The sequence below is a fragment of the Meriones unguiculatus genome, chromosome 4 (assembly GCF_030254825.1).
Source record: "Meriones unguiculatus strain TT.TT164.6M chromosome 4, Bangor_MerUng_6.1, whole genome shotgun sequence".
Classification (NCBI taxonomy): Eukaryota; Metazoa; Chordata; class Mammalia; order Rodentia; family Muridae; genus Meriones; species Meriones unguiculatus.
In genome coordinates, this window is record NC_083352.1 from 13,427,087 (window position 1) to 13,452,140 (window position 25,054).

Genomic DNA, 25,054 nt, shown 5'->3' on the forward strand with positions numbered 1-25,054 from the left:
CAGGTTTGTTTGTTTGTTTTTGTTTTTAATTTAAACCTGGATGAGTGTCTCTGTGTTTGACTGTATGGTTTGAGCTCATTAATTTTGGAAACTTTTTGGATGTCACAAGTTCAGTATTGCTGATCTAAAACACAATAGTTCTTTCTGGAGACCACAGAGAGAATAACATTCTTGGCTTTTCCAGCTTTTAGTTGTTGCCTGTCTCATGGGTTCAGGACACTTCCCAGACTAGCAGCATCTGGTCTGTGCTTTCCTTAATGGTACTTTCTTGCTTTGATTCTTCACCAACCCTTTCCCTATGACAGGTCCCTTGTGATTACATTGGGCTTCCTGGATCATTTATGCTAATCTGTATTGTAAGGACCAATGAACTTCCTGACAAATCACATGACTACCATGTCACAGGTTCCTGGTGTATAGGCCTACACACTTCGAGGAGGCAGCTTATTCTCTTTTCGTCCATACTGTGTGTGTGTGTGTGTGTGTGTGTTTGTGTGTACATGTACATGTGGCATTTCCATGGTTAATAATAAGTTCAATGAGGAAAGAAACTAAATGCCATGATATATTTTATAGTTTTCTTCTAAACATATTTTGGAGTATATAACCAATAAGGTTTAAAGCTCTAAGATTACAGCTTTATAAATGTATTGACTTTGAAAACTAACTAATAAGGTAGGTTTTTTGAACTAGAACGGAAGGAAACTTTAATAGCATGCAAGTTGCTGCTTGGAGTTTTCATGTATTTCCTCTAATCCCTTGACAACCACGCACATTGAAATAAGAGACTGAAACTCAGTAAAAAAGTACACTAATTTATGCCATAGAGAAAGGCTGCTTTTAATAAAAAAAAAAATTGTTTCATAATAGCTATAGTTTAAAAATATTTAGAAATCTAATTGTTAAATAGCTCTTCATTTTGAATAGTTTTAAATGTCAAACAGATTGCCACTTTTCCATCAGAGGCAGAAGCATCTCTTTAAAATGATATTTTGTGTCTTGAATACGTATTTTAAAAAATATGTAAAAGATAATCATAGATAAGAATGAGCCTCTGCTTCTCTCATAAGAGTTCAGCAGATGAAGCAATGAATGTGGGTAGAAGCAAAAAGCCTGAATGTAGCTGAGTCTGTGTGGAGCAGCTTCTTTGTGGTTCTCATTCCTTCTGTTCTTGAGCAGGGATTTCATGTACATAGCCTTAGTTGAGAAGAGAGTACAGAAATGTCAGGCTGCCCCTTAGTCATTCTTTGCTTTCCTGGCACTTCAGGTTTAATCTTCTCTTCCTCTGTGACCACCTGCCTCATGTCATGACAGCTAAAGAAGATAGATACCAGTTTTGGGTCAGCAGTTTGAGAAAGTAACAGCAAAGAAGCTAACACATGTAGCTACCACATAGAAGTTTTATTTTAAAATCTTCACCCTTGGAGCTGGAGAGACAGCTCAGTGATTAAGAGCACTTGTTGCTTTTTCAGAGGATCTGGGTTCAGTTCTCAGCAGCCACATGATGGCTCATAACCATCTGTAATTCCAATTCCAGGGAATCCAATGTTCTTCTTACCTCTGCAGGCACCAGGCATTCAAATAGCACACGTACATATATGGGACAAAATATTCATCCACATAAAATTTACAAAATACATCTAGTCCAACTTCAGAGCTTACTGGTCTTATAGTTCCAACGCTTCAAAACTACAAAGTCTGCTAAGACTTGGGGCAGATTCTTATTTGTAAGCCCCTATTATATTAAAAAAAAAAATCAAGCTGCGTGCTTCAGTATAGAATACACAGAATAAACTTTGTCGTTTCAGAAAGGGGATTGGAGCACAAGAAAGATCAAATCAAAGCAATACTGAAACCCAACAGTCACTAAACCTTGAAATTCCCTGTCTGCCATCTTGGGTTCTTGGTGGCATCATTGACGCCCTAGTGCACACAGGTGAACCTACTCCACTGTGTTACCTGCACATTCAGTTTCTCTTCTTAGTCTGCTCTGTTCAGTGCCTGCAGCTTTCCTTTGTCAGCATCCCATATTTTGTAGTCTCCATTACAACTTTGGGCTTCTCCTTCAGAGTTTCACACACAGCCCACTCAAGAGCTCCGTACAGAGACTCCAACCCTGCTACATGTCTTATTGGCTTTCTGGAGCCTTACAAGACTCCATTACCCCCTCACTTCACTGTTAATGTCTCTCATGCCTATACAGTAGTTCCAGTTTGATGCTGCTGCCAAGATCTGATGTTATTTCAAGAAACAGCCCAGACCCTTTGGAATATAGTGGCTGTAGCTTCTGAAGCTCCTTTTGAAACTTAACTTAAAAAAAATTTTCCCCCTAGGTGATTATTTTCAAGAAGGTAATTCCTGCTAAGGCCTTCTCTGTAAAAAGTGAGCTTTTACATCACAGGGTTCAGAGGCAGCTGAGGTGGAACAACAGGGTGGGTGAGAAAGAAGGTCCAAAGGCTTTTGTTCTAGGCCTGTTGGGGTTAGGAACTTGTTGCTTCTACTCTTTCTCTCTGTACTCTAACTCTGCAGCATTCAGGTCTTGTTATTTGGGGCTGCTTTTTGCAGCAAGAAACTCTGAACTTTCTCAACTCTTAAGTGTCAGGCTGATGGTTCTGGCTACTGTAGAAACTCTGTAAATATACTTTACATTTTAAGCTTTCAGGTTGGTAGCCTTGCTATTTGGGGCCACTGGTTGAGTTGGAAAAAAAGAAAGGAAGAAAGGAAGGAAAGAAAGAGAGAAGAAAGAAAGTGAAGGAAGGAAGGAAAAACTGTACATTTATATAAACATAGGAAGCTCCCACAGATCATTCATAAAAACATATATACACAATCAGACAGACAGACATTTTTAGATGAAGCAAGGGACCTCAACAAATGTTTATTTCTGTCTTGGGTTTCTATACCACCTAAGACAAAGATTCTCTCTGTATGAAAAATTACCTCTTTCCCAAAAATAGATACAATCACTCCATAAAAGGGGAGTTACAGTAGGACTGTTGGTTGTAAGTTCTTTCATTAGAACTACATCTAACTAGATACTTTTCATCATTTTAAATGTAAAGCAGTGGTTTTATCTATATGCTCATTATGAGTTCAAAGCAGAAGTTTTATCTTTTTCTTATTTCAAATGTACATTGTATGTTCAAAGGATAGTTTTTTTTTTTTATGTCAAGGCTTTCCTAAGAAACAGGTATCTGTCTTGTATAGTTAACCATTTATTTTTTGTTTCTATATTCATATGGTCATGGTGTACACCTGGCCTTATCCCTGGACTAAACCTAGAGTGAAGATATTTTCTCAATTATTAATTCATTTCAATCTTGGTATAAATCAAGTGCTTTGTGGGGCTTTTAGCTAGTTTGCAGGAAGGTAGAAGTTGCTTGAATCAATTCAGGGATCATAAAATCATCTTCATAAGATTCTGCAGGAAATCTGCCCAGCAGAGAGAGTAGCACCTGTGGAGCAATAGGCAGTGAGGGAACTTTCTGTTCCTTATCAGGTATATGAGACAAGCATGGAAAGGCAATACAGCTACAATAAGTAGTCTTGAGGGAAAATCCCTGGGGCTTTGCCTAAGCCAGGGATGCGCTAATTCATCAGCTGTGCAAAAACAAGTAGGCTGCTTCCAGGAGCACTTGCTTGCTTCTGCCAATCCAGTGTGCAATTGCTCCCAGCACTCTCTCCTCTCAAGCAAATTTTTTTGTTTGTTTGTTTTGTTTTTTTTTTTTTTTTTTTGTAAGCTGGACCCTTTTATGAATGGGGGTCTTTTGCCCTGAGGGTGTATTCTGTCTCAGTACAGAAATGAAGAGGTTTTTCTGAACCAGGGCTGACCTCCTATATAGCTGCTGTCTTTACATCTCCCTTTTCTACAACTTTAAACTTGTTCATTTTTCTTTCATTTTTCATTTTCCAAACCACACTTTTTTCTCACGTTTCTGTTCTTTCTTATTATAAATCTGACCAAGAGTGGTCAGCAGTAATCATACCAGAAACTATCTTAAGATTTCCTCCACCAAACATACTAATTTGTTGCTTTCTAATTCAGTTAGGCTGAATTATCAAGAATTGGAGCCAGGCATTGGTGGTGCATGCCTTTAATCTCAGCACTCGGGAGGAAGAAGCAGATGGAACTCTTTGAGTTTGAGACCATCCTGGTCTACAAGGCGAGTTCCAGAACAGCCAGGGCCACATGGGGAAACCCTGTCTCAAAACCAAAAAAAAAAAAAAAAAAAAAAAAAACCAAACAAAAAATGCAGCCAGATTTTTTCCAGAATGTAATACCACTGAATGGTCTCTTAGGCAACTCCCAATCTTTATTGTTTCTTCTGAAACATCACAAACCTGACCCCACTGTTGGCATTTCTCTTGTCCTGATCTTCTAAAGTACCGTCAGATTGGGCAGTTAAGCTCTGGTTACAGTGTTATAGGCACTCTCTACATAATAGTGCTATAATCTTCCACCCACAAACATCTCTAAAGGCCTAAGAATAAATGTCTAAGAGCCATGGGGTCAGGTTTATCATAGCAGTAACAACATGCTCTACTGGTTTTTTATAATAACCACTCTTCTTAGGGCTCTGATTAACTCTCCAATAAGAAGCAACTTGAGAGAAGGATTTATTTGGGCCCATGCTTTGTTGGTACATTCCTTCATGCAGGGGTGGCACTGTGCTACTATAGCAGAGGCCACCGGAGGATGATACTGTTTGCTCTCATCTGGGTGGGACAGGAAGGGGAACTGGGCTATAATTCTCAAGGCCTGCCCCTTCAGTGACTTCCTTCAGTTAGGCCCCATACTCTAAAGGCTCTAGCAGCTCCCAGTATAATGCCACCAGCTGGGGGTCAACTGTTCACAATGCTAGTGCATGGGGAGTGGCTTAAATCCAGACCAAAGGAGCTGAAAATGGAGAATTGAAGAGATGCTGTTGTATATTATTCCAGTTTTTCAGATGAATCACTGAATTTCTTTGTTTCATAAACAGATTTATGTTCTGCTATAGGTTCATTTAGTAGGCGTTTTAGATTCACAAATTGTTATACTAGCTTGTGCAAGGAAATAGTACTGTTGGGGATCACTTAAGCATGGCTAAATGGACATAGTTTTTTCTCATGAATCCCTATCCTGTTTTCTACGTTCTGTTTACTTTTCTGTTTACCTGATGAGTTTATTTTATCTGTTGGCTACCAATTAAAAAGTGTCATTTTTACAACTCAGTTCTCAAGTTGGGAGTTTTCTTATTACATGGCCTTAATATTTTTTACTTTCCCAAGAAATTAAAAATAAAAACATATCAATTGATGACTTAGTAAATACCTATCTTGATATTTAATTTTATTTATAGGTACTATATTAGTTTATATAATGAGTATGAGGTTGCTTAAAGTAACTGATAGAAAGTGCACTAGGATAACTATAAAATGGAATAGTGTGTGAGCTTTTTGAAACATAAGTACTAATTTCATAAGCAGTTTTCAGATAGATGTACTGTTAGCCTTGATACATAAGGGCTTTGCTAGCTACACGCCTATAATGGTAGAAGATTGGAGGCTGGATATTATGAGTGCACTCTGTATGCTCATGCTGACATGCATTAGATTCCAATAACATGTCATGTGTTATTATTGGGGACTGGAGGGTTTGGTCATTAATTACAAGGCTGCATTTTGTGTCCAAATTTTAAATTAATAACCATTACATGTTCTGAGAAACAGTTTTAGAATTTTAAAGATTGGCTTTACCATAAATGTAAAGCTTTATTTTATTATAATTCATGTTGTGGTCAGCCAATTGAATCTGCATATTGGTTACTGTACTAAAAGTAAAGGTCGTTTATAAGTGAATGCACATTTTCTCACCATAGGAAACACTACCTCAACAGTAACAGCTTGAATTTCTAAGTCACTGGATACAACAATGGACTCGCACAGACTAACGCTTATTTGTGCTCCACAGATGTATCTTGTGATTTTCCCAGAGGGAACAAGGTATAATCCAATGCAGACAAAACTCCTCTCAGCCAGTCAGGCATTTGCTGCTCAACGGGGTAAGCAAGAAATTGACTGTACTCAGAAAACACTTTTTGAGAAGAGTGAGCTTTGCTTTCTTTGCTTCTTCCTGGATAAGATGTGTTTCTTATTAAGAACTAGATGAAAGACTGTCTGATCTTTTACAGAGTTAAGTATATTCTTATTAGTTGTATCTGAGAGGTGAAGCCACAAGCTTGCTATGGCGCATATTCCCATGCTGTGAATTGAGTTAAAAGGTAAATAAATGTAATCCTGAGAAAGTACACTTTTGTGAGTGACTCAGTATAAAGAATGGCATATAACATAAAAAAGCATTCATGGATATATATTGTGTGTGTATTATACATTATATATGTAAACATAGGTGTTTGTGTAATAATCAAAGTGGAGGTCAGGGGACACTGCAGGCAAGTATGTTAGTAATGGCTGAGCTAATGCTGAAAGGTACAGCAGAAAAACCAAGAAAACTGGATCTGCTCACTCTGTAAAGGACAGAGTTCAGGATTGCTGTAGCTTGTGTGTTTAAGAAGTATGTGTCCGTGGCACGCCTGGGTTGGCTACCCAGAGGCTATTTAAGCTGTGGGCTGGCTTTCCCCGGGGTCCGAGGATTGTTCAATGTTCCTGAATAAACTGCATTGAAAAAAAAAATTAAAAATAAAAAAGGTTTAAAAAAAAAAGAAGTATGTGTCAGGGCTGGAGACATGGCTCAGTGGTTAAGACCACTGGCTGTTCTTCCAAAGGACCCAGGTTCATCCCCAGCACCCTCATGGCAGCTTACAACTAAGTCCAGTTCCAGGGAATCTGACACCCTCACACCAATGCACTTAAAATAAAATTAAATAAATCATAAAAAAAGAAGTATGTGTCATGGAGCAGGTAAAATCAGGTTGTTTCCATGGTCATGGCCCTTTTCAAAGTCTTAGGGGAAATGTTTATTTTGCTGCCCACACAATCTGGTACTAAGTCTGGTGTTCTACTCTTGCCATCTTCATGTGTCTGGAAATTGACCTGGGTCATACAGGTTATGGCGCTCACTCTGCTGCTTCTTTTTCCTTGTCTTACTGGATCTTGCTTAGTTTTGGTTTAATTCTAATCTACCTTTGTAGGCTTTTGCAGCTCTCAGTAGGTCTGCCTGGGCTATGGACTCCACTTGTTATTTTATTCTTCAGATTAAGTACATCATTTCTCTCTTCTCAGTCCTCCTTCCAAACTCTCCTATAGAGCCATCCTTCCGCTTTGGGGAAAATGGTACTGCACATGCCATAGTATGCATGGTATGAAAGGCAGAAGTTAACTTGCAGGATTCGGTGTGTTCTACCATGTGGTTCTGAGGGGTCAAACCCATATGCTGTCTTAGCCAGCTCTAAGGAACCCATTTGTTTCTGCCTCTCATTTCTGAGACATCAACAATCCTATTTCTCTTTTCTCTTGGCCTTTAAGAACATCATAAACTCTCTGCTATCTTAGTTAGGATTTCTATTACTTTGATAAAACACCATGACCCAAACCTAATGAAAAGGCTTATTTTAGCTTATGTTTCTACAGCATAGTTTATCACTAAGGGTAGACATGAGAAATTCAAACAGGCTGGAATGGGGAAACAGTAACTGATGCAGAAGCCATGGAGAAGTGCTGCTTATTGGCTTCCTCCTCATGGCTTGTTCAGTCTGCTGTCTCACAGCCCACAGGACCACCGTCCTAGGTGTGGCATTGCCCACAGTGGGCTAGCCCCTCCCACATAGTTATCAGTCAAGAAAATGCACAGTAGACTGGCCTACAGGCAAATTCTTCCAGAGACGTTTTCTTAATTGACAGTCCTTCTTCCCAAGTGACTCCAACCTGTGCCAAGTTAACCAGCCACACCTCTTGTCTTCAAGGGTGAACCCTGACCAAAGGGAATAGTAGGTTATTCCCTTTAGTACACAAGGGAAGGGGAGTTGTTTTTATTTCTCTCCCCAGTTTTATCAGACATGACAAGTATAACTGTGCTTTTGACCCATCTACTTAATTTTTGAAATGTGGCTTATAAACAGAATAATTAGGGATATATGAAGATGAAAAGAGTAGAGTGGATACCAGAGCAAGTAGTAAATAATCTCCCGGAAAGGTTTATCTCTTTGTTTTTTTCTCCTTTTTGATATAAATTTTTTAATTATTAGTTTTTAAAATTAGTCTATAAAATATGGGTTTACTATGGGCATTTTCATATAAGTGCTTCAAGTATACACCTAGGAATTTTATAAATACACTAGGAAGAATCAGTTGCTAAAGGCTTCAAATTTCAGGATATTGAATGATAATACATCATGCTTCAGAACTGAGAAGCACTTGGTGGGGATCACAATTCATTCCAGATGAAGCCTAGAGGAGCTCATGCTCTCTGACTAGGATGAAAATTTCCTTCTGAGCAATCACAGGAAGGCTAAGCTTTGTCTTGGTCGAGAGCATAGTGTGTGTGGCTGCAATAACTAGAGATTAGTGGAGTAGGTGCACTAGTACAGACAGGCAAGAATTTGCTGTAGCTTTTTTTCTTCTCGTATATTGATACCACATCTAACCTGCTTCTCTTCCTAATAATCTAATGAAGATACTGGTTGAGCCAGAAATGGTGCTGCATAGCTAGGGTTCCAGCACCTGGTATCGAAGGAGGGAAGGTCATAAATTTGAGGCCAGCCTGGGTTTGTTTTGGAGAAAAGAAAAGAAGAAGAAAAACTTCTGGTCAAGGCCACATGAAGCCTGTAAGTTTCACAGGGTGATTCTGTGAAGGTCCTGAGACTGGATGGCCTCTAGTGGCAAAGGACTTGGCTGACAAAAGAGGTTTCCCAGCTTTTCAGACTTAAGTACCAATTTGTGAATAAATTACGCTCCTTCTGCCCTGGGGACTAAAGTCAAATATGTGGTTGTGGGAATCATTTTCTTTCCCACACCACTCTGCATTTTAAAAATTCTTGTGTAGACAGTCCCACCATCCAGTAGCTGTTCTTCCTAATGCAGCCACTTTCTCTGGAGAGAGGTAGTATAAACTTCGGGTGCTCTCAGTTGCTGTTCATATCACATTGCCAGACCTAGTGCTTCCTGTGAAATTGTCAGTACATATTTGAGTTACGGAGAGGAAGAAGCAGAAGAGAGTGGTGGGTATGAGGTAGGGCATTCCACTTTAATTCCTGTCTATTGTGGTAGTTGGTAAGTAATTTAGATGTTGACCTTAATGTTCCTAATTATGACAACCCTGAATCCACCTGCTTTCTAGGCCTTCCAGTATTAAAACATGTGCTGACACCAAGAATAAAGGCAACTCACGTTGCTTTTGATTCTATGAAGAATCATTTAGATGCAATTTACGATGTCACAGTGGTTTACGAAAGCAATGAAAAAGAGTCAGGAAAATACTCAAACCCACCATCCATGACTGGTAAGTCAATGTTCTCATGTTTTAGAAGCTGAATAGTACATAATACAGGTAGGATAAGCCTTTTCTCCCCGTTTTTAATTAATAAGTGAACTCACAGCTTTTCTGGAATGGTGTGCTGTCTTGCTGTCTAGCCTCAACTGTGCAATCCTCCTGACTCAGCTACCTACTGTTAAGATTATATATACCTCACCACAGCTGGCCTTTATTGCACTTACTGGTGGTTATAATGTATAGCAGTTAAAATTTCACGCATCATTCTAAGTTTCACATTTCTGGTGAGTCTGTGGAGGTCTTTAACCTCACCTCTTTCTGCCAGAGATTCACATGTGAAACTGGAAAGAGCTACAAAGATGCACAGAAAAGCTGTTCAGCTAGCAGTATCAGGAAGTACTGTGATGGCCAGTATAGCCATGAACCTTCTCTTGTTATTTGTTTGTTTCTTTTGATTGGTTTGGTTTGGTTTGGTTCGGTTTTTCAGTACAGAACTTCACTATGAAGCTGTGGCTCTCCTGGAAATCACTACTGTGTAGACCAAGCTGGCCTTTAGCTCTCATCACTAACCCAGTTCTATCCACCCACGCTTTTTTTGTTTTGTTTTGTTTTGTTTTGCCTTGAGTCTTCATTATAGTATGTTTGGGAAAGGCATTGTCATTATTTGAAATTTTGCCTTTTTCAAACATGCTAGATTTTAAAGACTATTGTCTGTGTCATATAACCAAAGGGCTTTGAGTAAGAATAACTTATAGCTATAGCCACAAACTCAACATTTAAACAAGGGAACAGGTGAAAAAGGAGTGGTGGAAGATTCCGACCCCTTTAGGAGTATTCATTGTAGAGAAAAGAGATGGGAGAGACAAGGTATTTTGCCACATAGAAAAGAGGGCTCTTATAATCCCAGCACTAAGGAGAAAGTGGCAGAAGATCATGAGTACAAGGCCAGGCCGAACCACCTAGTAAGATTCTAAATCAGGAAATCAAAAGCCTAGGGATGTAGCTCAGTAGAAAGATTTTCGTCTTTTGTGCCCAAGGCCCTGAATTCAACCCCCAACATAAGACATGTTCTAAATGTCTGTAAACCACAGTATGTTGAAGATTTGAAGTCTGTCTTTATAGAAAATTTCCCTCCCTGGCCCCACATACTCCATTCGTATTGAGTTCTTTTTCTTTGCCAATGCTCATCTTTATTTTCATGTTAAGCTTTAGGCCATGAAGCAGTTTTATGGTTAAAACCAACCAGTTTTCTTACATAGTTTGTGGAAGGAATTGGCTTTGAGAGTAACAGAGAAAAATCACTAAAATATAAAAAATAATTTAACTTCTAAGTATTTTAAAAATTAATTCTTGGGGACCAGGGACTATTTCTGACAGGAACTCAATGGCAGGCTCTTTGACCTCCCCATGCCCCAAGGGAGGAACAGTCCTGCTAGGCCATAGAAGAGGACTTGGCAACCAGTCCTGAAGATACCTGATAAAACAGGGTCAGATGAAAGGGAAGGAGGTTCTTCCCAATCAGTGGACTTGGAAAGGGACAGGGAGGAGATGAGGGAGGGAGGGAGGGAGGGATGGATTGGGAGGGAATGAGGGAGCAGGATACAGCTGGGATACAGAGTTAATAAAATGTAACTAATAATAATAAATAAATAAATATTAATTCTTAAGTTATATACAAAATGATAGGTTTCATTATGACATTTTCCCATCTAGCAGGATGGTTGCTTCTTCATTTCAGCTGTTAGAAGTCAGTGGTGGCCAATATGAGGTTAACAAGAGCTGTGTGCTAATGTGGGTTTTTTAACTTCAACTTAATACTGCAAATCATAAGTTATGGTTTTTATTATTTTCAACTTTTTGGTGGTTATTTTGTTTTTATTGTAACTTACCTTATATATTCATGAATTCTAGAGTAGTAAGGCGTGAAATCTTTTTCTTCTTTGTTAGAGTTTCTCTGCAGACAGTGCCCAAAACTTCATATTCACTTTGATCGCATAGACAGAAGAGAAGTTCCAGAGGAGCAAGAGCACATGAAAAAGTGGCTTCATGAGCGTTTTGAGATAAAAGATAAGTAAGTGGTGACAGCGCTGGCTTTCAGAACTGCAGTTCAACCAAACTTCACCCTAGTAACCAGTGTGGAAAGAAATGTTTCAGTCATTACTTAGGGGATACTAATCAAGCTTGCATAGATAAGACCTTACATACTTAATGTGTAGCATGTTTAGCGTTGAATTACCCTTGTATACTGTGAAACTCAAATTTGTGTTGTTTCAAGAATACTTTTTATAAACTCAAGTTAACTCTTACTCTATCTCTGCACACTCACATTTTTAAACTTTCGAGTCACAATAAGGACCCTGCAATGTTCCCTAGATGTCAGGCTGCTGTGTGATGAGATGTAGCAGAAGGGCTTTCCTCTGCCATATAGCATGCAGCAAGGCTGGAGCACAGAGGAGCACAGCACCCCGGTGCCTGCGGGAAAGAAGGGGCAGGCAATTGATAATTTTCGTAGTGAAATTTGTCTCCTTTCTTGAGTAGAAATTATTGCAATACAGCCTATTGAAAAGGAAACTTCATATTAGATTTCTTCATTCTGTTGTCACATGTTTGTACCTGACATAATTTTCAAACCAGCAATTCGGAATTACTTTGATGATGGGGACAGTGTGGGAAGACCTAGGCATGTGAAAATGTATTTTCAGAGAAGGACTGGACAGTGTTTAATACCCACATACTAGTAATGCTTGGTGTCACCTCACCAGGCAATGGCAATGTTCCCTGCACCTGTTGCATCCTGTCCTGATGATGTAGCCTTACATGCTTACGTCTTTATTTCTCTAGTCTGCTTTTACAATTTCACAGGAATGAAAACTTTTGGTAGGTGTCTGAGTCACTGTTCTGTTCGTGTGTAGAAGACACCGTGACCAAAGCAACACTTCTAAGAGAAAACATTTAACTGGGGACTTCTTCGCAGTCTCAGAGGTTTAGTCCACTATCACATGGCGGGGAGCCTGGGGCCATTCAGGCAGACATGGTGCTGGAGAAGTCGTTGAGAGCTACATTCTGACCCACAGTTCAGGAGGGGTGGGAGGGAGACAGATAGATAGACTGGGCCTGGCATGGGTTTTTGAGACCTCAAAACCTCTCATGCCTACCCCATATACCACCCCACTCCCCACCCAACCTGTGTAACACACTTCATTTAACAAGGCCACACCTTCTAATCTTTTTCAAATAGTCACCATTCCCAGTGACTAAGCTTTCAAATATATAAACCTATGGAAGCCACTCTTATTTAGATCACCGCAGGAGGAAAACTCCATGTATATTGTGAGAATTTTTCTTGGGGCTGGAGCGATGGCTCAGAGCACTGGCTGCTCCTCTAAAGGTCCAGAGTTCAATTCCCAGCAATCACATGGTGGCTTACAACCATCTATCGTGAGATCTGGTGCCCTCTTCTGGCATGCAGGTGTGTGTGCAGGCAGAATACTGTATAAATAAAAAATAAATTAAAAAGAATCTTTTCTTTAACTTCTTTGAAAGCTTATTTTTGTGTGATTGGATCAATGGCCATGGCCTCACACATGAAAGGCACAAGCATTCTACCATTGAGGTACCACCTCAGCCCTTTTCTTTGACTTCTCCTGGAATGAGAGTGATGGGAAGGAGAGAAGCTGGTGGGTCATTCGTCATGAATCAGGTTGCTATTAACTTCTTCCAAATGGATGGCTTAAAAACAAAAATGAACCTGGAGCAGTAGCTCAGCAGTGAAGAGCACTGGGTGCTCTTCAGAAGACTCAGGGTCATTTCTCTGCACCCACGTGGTGGTGCACCATTGTCAGTAACTCCAATTTTAGTGGATCTGACACCCTCTTTCTGGCCTCTGCAGGCACCAGACACAAACATGGTATATATATAAAAGTATGTAAACTTTTAAAAAAACAAACCCAAAGTCCTCATTAGATGCCTTAAGCCATGTGTTTCATTTCTCATGTTTTACCATCTCTGACACCTCACTCACCCAGGTTTTCTAAGGAACTGTGCTTGCTCAGCAAGTATTCAATAGCTAGTAGATGGCCTTTCTTTGTTTTTTATGTTTGTTTTTTTTTTTCAACACCAGAATGTCCAAAACTGAAAGTATCAATTCTGTTGTTTTTTATTCTGGCCATAGGTTGCTCATAGAATTCTATGATTCACCAGATCCGGAAAGAAGAAACAAATTTCCTGGGAAAAGTGTTCATTCCAGACTAAGTGTCAAGAAGACTTTACCATCAGTGTTGATCTTGGGGAGTTTGACTGCAGTCATGCTCATGATGGAGTCCGGAAGGAAACTGTATGTGGGCACCTGGTTGTACGGAACCATCCTTGGCTGCCTATGGTTTGTTATCAAAGCATAAGCAAGTAGCAGCCTGGCGGCAACATATCACATCACATTGTTTCCTGAATTAAATAAGAAGTTTTTTAAAAGCCTTGTTGATTGGACACTGGGTAAAATAGAATTTGTGATCATAGCCATGCAGTTGATTTGGGGCAAACACACATGGCTTTTCAGGTGCTGGGGTTGCTGAAGACATGCAAGCTAAGAGGAGTTTATTCTGTCTTTTATGTTCTTTGTGAATTAACGTCAACTTGTGAAGATTATTTGGATTGTATAATTTGATAGTTTGTAATTCAGATGGTTGTATTTTAACATTAGTTTGCAGCATGTTTCACTATATTGGTTATCTTCCATTTTGACTACTTGGCAGCTCAAACTTAAAATACTAAAGTATTTTATACTTTGAAGCTATACGATACTGGATTTTTGTAATTTCTGCAAGTCAATGAAAGACATTGTCTCATTGTCTTTCACAAGTCAATGATGTGTTGATATTCAAAGAAAAAGGTGAGAAGTATTCATGGCAAAAAAATATCTGTCTAGTGTATATTTTTATTATACTGCTCTATTTAGCTAATTTTCTTTATATTTGCAAAATAATGAATATTTCTAATATTTATTTTAAAATGCTTAATTTGCATACCCCTATTCTGCAGAGAATAATGGGTAACATGTCAGGAAGGAGTTGAAGCTCTGCTCTGCCTCTGTCCCACTTGGTAGAGCTTTAAGCAGCTTCCGAGCTACTGTTAGTACCTCCCAGCACCTGTGCCATTAAGTGTTATAGACGTAAGGGTCCCTGTTACCCGCATGTCGGTGGACGTCTGCAGGCACCCCGACTATCTGTCCTCGCACATGCCTTCTGCCTGGCTCCCTTTGTTTTGGCACTGCATCTGGTCTGGAGTGTGTGCTTATGGCTGCTTGCTCCTTGTTCTAGCCCTGGTTCTCTGGCTTGGTGTCATCCAGTGGTGCTGTTCATTGTTGGGGTGCAGGTAGTGCTGCCTAGGCTCAGAGGGGCATTTCTCTGACTCCTGAGGGTGAGCCTTCTCGGCCACTGTAGAAGCATTTTGTGTTTGTTTATGGCAAGAAGCATCAGGATTGGGTAAATTTGTTATTTCTTAGTTGTCCTGGAGTGACACTGTGGGTACATATCACCTGTGAACAAGAGCTTCCTTTCAGGACCAGATTGCACTGTTCTCAACCGTGGAACAGTGTATTCTGGGGAAGGAGGCTTTCTAAAGTTGATTTGCTGTATTTCTATGTTGTAATTTAAGTGGGATTGCCCACTAGCCATTTAGTAACATTTCTGCAAAGGTCATACAGATATTTGTCACAAGGTTACTATATCAATGGTCTAGTTGAAATAGACCAATTGAATCACAATAAATAAATTCTTTTTAAATTGAGGAAAATTTTGCCTCTTACTGTTTTTCCAAAACCAGAAAATGAGCCATTTCAACATCTTTGAAGAGTCATGTGCTATCACTTGGTTTCTCTGTGTTAGTATGTATATTTATATATTAATATGCAGATTGACATGTGTGCATTTTCATTTATACATACATTCTCAGAAAACAGCTGCCTAAAAACAAATCATGTTACTGTGCTGAATTTTAATGTTTTATTTTTTTACTTACAAAGTGAGGTTAAGATTGATCTCATGCCTTTGTTAAATACACTTTTTAGCAGTCCTAGACGAGCTTATTTTGATCAGATCAAAGTAAGTATATGTTATGAGACTTTAAACATGGCTGAGGGCTGGAGGGACAGCTCAGCATTTAAGAATACATGCTTCTTTTACAGAGGCTTCAGTTCCCAGCACCCATATGGAAGCTGACAGAAGCCTGTAATTCAAGCTGCATGGAATTGGACACATCCTCTGGCCTCCGTGGGCAGTCATATACACAAAGTAAATCTTTAAATATCATGGCTGCGCTGTGCATTTAAATTTTAAGAGACGGCACCATTGGAATTGCATGGATTATAAGTGATTCTTTTTAAACAGGGCAAAGTGGTCTGCGTCTGATCTCTTGAGCATTAGTAGTGTACTCACTCTCCTCACGAGCAGCCTCTCAAATGTAGTAGTTGGAAATGAATTGTTTCAAAATCTTTGAAACATTAGAAGCATCTCCTAAATGTGTTAATTTTTGACTTGACATACTATTTTCGGAAAATTAACAGCCTACTTATGACTCTTTTGACATAATATAAATTAAGGCTTTATTTGTATTACTGTTGAATTGCAGCTTAGGGGCTACAGGAGTTTTCCTTCATAAGAGCGCCATCAGTGTGCATGCTTTTGTGTTTTTCAGAAAGGGTGTTCGGATGAAAGTAAGAAAACAAATAAAATCTCATTGTCTCTCATGTCTGTGCTGTCTAACATTTCATGACTCAGGTATTCACCCATTTTCTAGCATATAAAAGGTTTAATGATTAACCCTGCATTCTGAGTTAATAAAGCATTACTATTTTTAAAATATTTTTTAAAGTTTTAAAAAATACATTAGAACACCCCAAATTGTGAAGCAGTGCAACAGTCGGACTCTATAAGCTAATTTGCTTACTTTAGAGGATGTACTATGTACTTCCCTGTGTTCATTGGATGGCAGTTCAGCTATCTTGTGTTACCCCAGAAAACACGTCAGGTTCACTCAGCAAGGCTGTAAATGAGAGTGCTGACCTGATCAATTGTTAGACCCGTGGTGGCTTCTTCCATATTTTATTTCTATGTGATTTTTTTTTTCACTTAGATTTCACTTATATTAGATTTTCCACTTAGATTGTCGGTTTTTCTTTGTAATATTACATGCTTTATCAATCAGATGACCTAACTAGGTTAGCTATTAAGAAAAAACTAGACATTAAAATCTGCCAAAATGTGGGCATGAATGAAGTAACTGACTATAGTTGTGTAGCAGATCCACATTTGAACGAACAGAAATGTCTCCGAATATAGCAAGGTCAAGCATAAAGTCCTGAATAAATTTTTCCCTCACGAATTGTTTGTGAAGTGTGGAGACTGAACATAAGGTTTTTCTGGTAGATGCTCTAGACACTGGTTTGTAGAACGTTAGCGTATACATAGGCCGGCTGGTTTCTCCTTCTCTTTTTCTCTTTTAGACCAAGATTGGCTGACTTACAGTAGTACCAGTGCCTTACATGCAGCGTTCAAGCATTAGTGTTGCTGTTAATTTAATTAGCCCTATAATTATTACGGCAGTATATCTAACCCACTATCACAATCAATAAAAGACACAGGCACCTGATAGATTTTAGAATTTCCTTATCTTGCCTGGGGCAGGGCAGATATTAGCCCTCTCAACTACCTTTACCTCCCAGCCCCATCCAGGGCCACCTCTCATCCATAATTCCATAAATATGTCCTTACCCTTCATCTGGGCCATTTCCTTCATCCACAAGAAGTATATGGTGGTGTCTCTCCTTCCTCCTCCTCTTCCTGTTTCTCTCTTTGAGCCTTCTGTCCTCAAAGCTCGAGAACATTGGCCACAACTGCTCCATTCTGTCCTGCCCAGGTTCGGGCCTTTTAATCTGCCAGTCAGGAGGTAAGGTTACACAAGTCATTTTGAGGTATGCCAGAGATTGCTTGCAGATCAGAAAGAATCTTGGGGATTAGTACAAAGCTCCAGGCCATACTGCTGAACGTTAGTATGGCAATCAGTGCTTTGATGAAACTAATATTTGGAATATTCAGATAATTTGATATTATGTAGGTAAAGTATTTGTGTGATTGACTGAACTTAAAATCTTTTATTTATATGTCATGGATAAAAGCTAGATATTGTGACACACAGCTGCAATCTGTGCGCTCAGAAAACCCAGGCAGGAGGATAGCTACAAGTTCAAGGTCAGCCTTGTCTACATAGCAAGTTTCAGACTAAACAGGACTCTCTACTGAGATCTTCTTCAACCCACCCACACAGACATATAGAGTTATATAGAGAATCACTTTGAATTTAGTTGCAACGTTTTTGTTGATGAAATCTTAAGAGCAGTGTTTGCTTTTGAGAGGAGCAAATTCAGTGCCCATCCTCCACATGGCAGTAAGTAAAGTAACTATAACTTCAGTTCCAGGGAATCCGATACCCTCACACACACACACACACACACACACACACACACACAGACAAAACACCAGCATACATAAAATAAATTATTGAAAATTGATTAAAGATTTCATTTGATATATTTTTCAGTTTGTATACCGAGGTAGATCTGTTGCTTTCGGCAAATGGAGTCCTATATGGGATTTCATAAGAGGCAGGAGATCAATCTGTCATATAGCGTACCTTATATAACACATGCCTATTCTGTATGTAGTTTAATTACACCAAGCAGATACGTTCCTTGGAAGAGTTGCTGCAAACAGAAAACTGGCAGCAGAGAAGATGCTCGGTTCAGGCTCATATGATGAGACGGCCATTGTCCCATCCACACGGGTGCTTTATGACTTTATGTCTGAATAAATAAGTGAGAAAGATGTATTCTACAGTGTTCTAGATCCTCATGGAAAATAAACTAGGGATGCTACTGACACCATCTGGTTTGAGTGATCAGGAAGTTAGGCTCTGAAGTAATGGAAAAGTACTTGATCACTACATTTTCTTACGGAGCTTCAGAATTCTGTATTACTGGCTTCACAGGTGCGTTACGATCCAGCACAAAGGGAAAATATGAACCTCAAATTTTTTTTGATAAAAATCCGTTGACAAAAAGTTACATTGTTCATAAAGTGTGTCTATGATTTGCGTGTGTATGTTTTATCTCTAGATGTACCTATAAAGCTGCATTATTGTAGATCCGTGTTTTGTTTGAGACTTGCTTGAGAGCTCACTGTGCCAGGCACTGCTGGACCTCTTGTAGCCACACTCTGTATGATTCTGCAGGCCAGTCATTGGATGTTGGCTCCTTCTATCTGGTTAGCCTTCCAGCCCTGGACAACTTTAAATAAACTGTGCCCCAAGTTTTGTCACCTGTAGAACATTGCTAAGATGTTAGCCACATAGGATTGCTGAGACCATGTGAACTAACACAGATAAAGCAACAGATGCAGAGCATAGACAAAAATGTAGCAGGTGTTGATTTGAGTTCATTTCCTGTCTTCACAGATGATGTTCAGGTCAGACAGAGGGTTTGAGTAAAGTCAGATACAATCCAGCAATGAGATATAATCTAATCCTTCCTCTTTCACAAAAAGACAATGGTGTGTGGAACTGCATGGTCCTAGCTATGGCTCAGATTGTAGGTTTTGTCTAAGGTTCAGATAAAGTGGTATAGAGATATGAAAGGAGGGAGAACACCTCCATTGTCAGTCTCATGGCCTCTCAGCTGGGTAGATGCTGGATCTTCAAGGCTGGCGACTGGGCTGAGTGTTCCTGCTGACAGCACAGATGACAGGAATGGCGTGGCATCTACAGTCATGTCCAGGGGTTCGTCCTACCCTTCCGCACTAAGGTAGATTGCAGACTGAGTAGTCTGTGCTGATGTAAGCTTCAGGACATGCCTGTCGGAGCTTTCCTTCATCTGTGTAGTGAGGAATATGCTGAGTTCTGCAGGGGAGGACAGTGTGGGGACACCATGGAGTATGGGATCCTGTATGGAAAGTTGCACTCAATCCAGCTCTGCTTGTCAGAAGTGTGAGGGTCTGTTCATTGATTGTTCATTATTTTCTTATACTCATTGGAACTCAGAATTGTCAGAAATGCTTATGATTAAAAATTTTTCTTTGTCACTTGAAACCTTGCCTATATTGCCTTCTGGTCTATGCCTGCATGAGTTACTTTTTTTTCTGGGCCTGGAGTCATTCTAATAATTTTATGGACATCTAACATATTTCCATTTGCTGACACAGTTCCATCTGTCTGAGACCTCTTTCCTTCTGCTTTGTCACCTGCACTGTCTCTTCAGTCTGTCTTGCGGCCCTGCCGTGTTCTCTGTGCCTTGCTGGAATGGAGAAGAACCAACAACCGGTGTGGCAAATATCCTTTCTCTGTCTAATAGAAATGAGATAATCTGATTTACATAGAAAAACTGGGATATCTCTCTGTCTGTCTGTCTATCTCTGTCTCCCCTGTTCCCTTTCTCCCAGAGAAATTCATTGCAGTTTGGGTGGCTGGAAGTCCTAATCAGTGTGGCAGTTCCTGTGGTATAGTGAGGCCTCGTTGCTGAGCTATAGGAGGTCAAAGGACGAAAGGGACCAAGCTGTCTCCTAGTCCCTTAATGATGGCATTACTTCATGAGGGCTCCATCTAGTACCCAACCTTTTCAAAGGCCCTTCCTTCAACCCCATATTGCTGATTACGTTTTCAGTGCTTGAATTTTGGAGAGACATTCAGACCATGGTAAACCCACATGAGCACTGAGTTGGATACTTAGGGGAATTCTGAAGGAAGTACTTTTAAAAGTAGACAACCTTCCTGATGAAGTTGGATTGGAGCCAGGTGTATAGAACTGACCTCCCTCCCCACCCCACCCCCCTGCCGCCCCCAGTATGAATGGCTTGAACAGGTGGTTTCTTTTTCAGATGCAACACAGAGCTGGATTCATCTGTATTGGGCCCTAAGTTCTCATCTGAATGCACTGCTAACCTCAGCCTCATAGTCCATAGTGGCTGCCAGAGCCTTGCCATTCTCTGCTTGAGGTCAGCCAAAGGAACAGGTCAGGACAGAGGATGCCAGTTTCCTTTAAGGCATCTCCAGGGAGTCCTCAGTGTTTCTGCTAACCGTTACCAGCTATAACCTAGTGCAAAGCTTCATTTAGCTGCCAGGGGAGTTGAGAAATAAAGTCTTCAGCTTTGCTTCCCTGAATGAAATTGAAGGTGTGAGGGATGACAATGTTCCGAGAATAGTGGCAACGTTTGCACTCTCTTCTGAGCACAAACGCTGAAGATTGCAAAATGGATAACATGCAATTTACCATGTAAACCAATAGAGCAGGCTGGGCATGTGGCTGGTTTGGTACAGCACTTACGTAGCATAGCATACCCTGGCTGGATCCCCAGCACCACACAAACCTACTGCGGCAACAAACACTGTAATCCCAAGCTCTCAGTGTGTGGGCACAGGAGAAAGGTTTAAGTTCACCCTCAGCTGTATAATGAGTTCAAGACCACCTTGGGGTAGCTGATTTCCACCTTATTTTTTGAGACAGTGTCACTGGACCTGGTCTTCACTGATGAAGCTGAACTGCCCCACAAACCCCCGCAGCTCTCCCAGGACTGACTTTTTTTTCATAACAGCTGGGGAATCTAAACTTGAGTCCTCATCCTCTTGTGGCGAGCACTTTACTCACGGAGCTTCCATCCAAGCCTATTCTATTGACTGGCAAAATTCACCATAACTATGTAAAAGTGCTTTTCAACATCTGTTTAGGTTCTCTCTCTCTCTCTCTCTCTCTCTCTCTCTCTCTCTCTCTCTCTCTCTGAGACGATCCTTCATGTAGCCCTGGCTGTCCTAGAACTCACTGTGTAGACTAAGCTGTCAAAACTCACAGAGATCTGCCTGCTTCTGCTTCCTGAATGCTGGCATTAAAGGTGTGTGCCACCATACCCTGCCCTATTTGGATTCTTAAAGGGCACTTTCCAAAACTAATGAAGCAGTGCTATAAGGAGAATTTCGTAAAGCTAACATTTATCTAATGTGAACTGTGAGTGTGTGTCCCAAAGTCCTGAAACATACCTGCAAAATATACAAGACTTTCATTATTTTGTTCACCCTCTTCGGTTGGTTTGGTTTTACTCTGAGTAGTTTTCACTAGCAGCTGTAACCACATTGTTCTGCAGCCGTTCCAGAGCTGATCTCTCCCAGTGACTGTAAAGTGCCTAGTCTGCTTAGGTGCTAGATAATGACATGCCAACATTTCTTGCCTACTGTAATGTGCACTCACTAGGGGGCAGGAAAATGACCTCCACTGTCCCGTGAACGCACCACTGAGTGTGCAGACACCCAACTTTATCTCTTGTATCTTGCACTTAGTTCAGATTTTAGCAGATGTCATGAGCTAGGTACTTCAGACAACTGAAGGATAGCTGGGGGGGGGGAGTGGCAACATTAGGATCACATCTTTCTTTTTTTTTTAACCTAAGTCATAGGAAAGAGTGCCATAGGGTCCTCTCATTGGCATTTTATAGTTTATTTTTATTTTATGTGCATTGGTGTTTTGCCTGTCTGTGTGAGGGAGCCGGACACCCTGGAACAGGAATTGTGAGTTGCCATGTGATTGCTGGGAATTAAACCTGGGTCCTCCGGAAGAGCAAGCAGCCAGTGCTCTTAACTGCCGAGTCATCGCTCCGGCCTCCTCACATCTTTTTAAATTAAGTGATTTAAGTAGGTATGTGCACGTGGGTGCAGTGCCCATATAAGCCAGAAGAGGGCATCAGATCCTCTGGAGCTAGAGTGTTGTGAGCTCCCTGGAATGGACGCTGGGAACTGAACTTGGGTCCCTTAGAAGAGTGCACTTCATCACCTTCTCTCCAGCCTCACACTTTATTTCTCAGTATGTCTCCTTTGGGGAGGCCCAGCTTTGGGTCAGGCATTGTGAAAAAGTTCTGGAGATGATGGGACTGGATCCCTGTCTTGTCACCAGCCAGCTGAGGGAAGCTGTCAGATGTCTTCATGTCTGCCCCAGTTTCCCAGAAACCGAAAAGGAGGAACTGATGGCATTGCTATGTTCAGGCTTACTGCAAGGATCCACTGAAGTAGTCTGTGTAATGAACTTACATTGGTGCCCCTCCCCTTCTGAGCTGCAAGCCTCAGTGGTTGGCTCCAGCAATTCTGTGCTCTTCCAGGAAATCCAGTGGGAAATTGGGCTGCAAAATGATCGCAGTTCCAGCATTTGCTACAACCCCCTTTTCTCATTTATGTTGTAAGATTTTATTTCCTCCTTGAGCAGATAACTCTTGTCTTTGGGCAGGCTTTTCTTATGTAGCCTAGGCCAGCCTTGACTTCATGCTCCTCCTGCCTTACTTGAGTGTTGAGAATGATGGTACCTAGGTACCACCATGCATCACTGTTCCTCATGCTTTGTTGTAGGTTTTCTTCTGTGATGCTCTAATGTGGCATGTGACGCTGCAAACCAGGCATTGTGGGATGAAGTAAAACTTGTACACGCACACATAGATTAATCCCCAAACAGTATTTGCCCTCTCCTCATGTATGTTAGCATTCATGTGTTTGCCCTCTCCTCATGTATGTTAGTATGTATGTTAGATGGTCTTCCCCATCTTCATAAATCCAACAGAGAGCCATTATGTGTCTGGTTGTCCCTTGACTCTACTGTTCTTTCTCTTACAAGTTCCTGTCCCAGCCCCTCACTTCCTGGTTGGCTGCTGCTCATCCATCTTGCTATATAAGTCTCTTTCCTGGTCTATTTATGACTAGCTAGCTCCATTCACTAGTGAACTTGGAATTAGAAATTAAACTGGACTTGGCCTCAAGGTCATACATTGTCTGAAGATCAGAGCCCCTGAGGTTATGGTTGGATCTTATGTGTCACACAAATCACTTCTTTCTGGACCCACACATCTTAAGACATGGGCATTATCACATGGCAGATAACAGCTTATTATTGTATGTAGTTTTCTCCCAAGTGGATTTAGCTGCATGGCCCTAAAGCCTAGGACTATCTTCAATGATCTCTGCCACCTGCTTGCTCAGCAAGCTTGTGTTGTGACTCTTCCTATCCAATCAGCCTCTTCTGTCTTTAGCCCTCCCCCAGAACTCTGTTCTCCACTGAGCTCTGGGGTGATTCATTTACAGCTTCCTAGCTCCTATCCTGGGACCCTAAGCCACGCCACCCTCCATACCTCCATAGCACTCTCCAGAGTGGTAGCCACACCTGTGGGGGTACAGAGTCATGGTAATATGAACTGTGCTATATGTGTAAAATGTGTGGTAGACTTTGAAAAGCAAGCACAATACAATAAAAAATAATTCCTTAATATTTATAGCAATCATGTAATGTTTTGGAAATACGTGCCTAATAAAATTATTTTCACCTTTTAAAAAATGTGGCTACTATGAAGTTTAATGTTGCATATGTACATGGCATATTTCCCCCAGTGGACGTGGAAAACAAAATGGCAAAGGGCAGCACATTTCTCTCAACTTTCCTAGACACAAATTGTCACAATTTGTGGAACACATTAAGCACTCAACAAGGGTTGATTCAGTAGACAAAATCTGGAATTAGACATTCCATAGCTTACATACAGCTTGTTAACTATTTCTCAAGTAGTTTCTATTTTACTTCTTTAAAATCAAATTTGTCCTTAGACAATTCCACACATGTAGCATAAAGCAGTTATGTTTTAACTCTATAGGCCACAGTCAAGCTATTGTAAAAATTAAATTGTATAACGAATAAACATTGGTAAGATATGGGAGTTAGGCTTGAATAGTCACCCAGGGATTGTTGGTCATCAGCACTGTACAGCCAGGAAACAATCTGCAGCAACTATGAGAAAGTCAAGCTGGGCATGATAGCACACCTTTAGTCCAGCACTCAGAGAGGCAAAGGCAGGTGAATCACTGTGAGTTTGAGGCCAGCATGGTTTAGGACAGCCAAGGCTTCACAGAGAAATGCAATTCGCAGGTAAATGGTGGGACCTGGAAAGGATCATCCTGAGTGAGCTGTCCCAGAAGCAGAAAGACACTCACTCATATAGACATGTAATATAGGATGAACCTACTAAAATCTGTACATCTAAAGAAACTAATTAAGAGAGAAGACCCTGACTAAAATGCTCAATCTCCATCCTAAAAGGCAAAGAGGAAGGATATCAGAAGAAGAAAACAGGAAACAAGCTAGAACCCCCCCACACAGAGGGCCTTTGAAAGGCTCTGCCCTGCAGACTATCAAAGCAGATGCTGAGACTTATGGCCAACTGTTGGGCGGTGTGCATGGAATCTTATGGAAGAAGTGGGAAATAGTAAGATCTGGAGAGGACAGGAACCCCACAAGGTGAGCAACAGAACCAGAAATTTGAACACAGGGGTCTTCCCAGAGACTCATACTCCAACCAAGTACTATTCATGGAGATAACCTAGAACCCCTGCAGAGATATAGCCCATAGCAGTTTAGTGTCCAAGTGGGTTACATAGTAATAGTTACATGTCAGGGACTGCCTCTGACATGATCTGATTGGCCTGCTGTTTGATCACCTCCCCCTGAGGGGGGAGCAGCCTTACCAGGCCACAGAAGATGAAAATGCAGCCACTCCTGATGAGATCTGA

At 40.7% G+C, this 25,054-nt stretch overlaps 1 protein-coding gene across 1 annotated transcript in view; it reads left to right on the forward strand.

Annotated features, from left to right (window-relative positions):
* Agpat5 (1-acylglycerol-3-phosphate O-acyltransferase 5) overlaps positions 1-16,169 on the forward strand; it is a 45,726-nt gene extending 29,557 nt beyond the window's left edge. The window contains exons 5-8 of the mRNA XM_021654744.2: positions 5,954-6,044; positions 9,278-9,439; positions 11,378-11,501; positions 13,602-16,169. Coding sequence (XP_021510419.1) covers positions 5,954-6,044; positions 9,278-9,439; positions 11,378-11,501; positions 13,602-13,827 — 603 coding nt within the window. The 3' untranslated portion in view covers positions 13,828-16,169. The remainder of the gene's footprint in view (positions 1-5,953; positions 6,045-9,277; positions 9,440-11,377; positions 11,502-13,601) is intronic.
* The last annotated feature ends 8,885 nt before the right edge of the window (positions 16,170-25,054 follow it).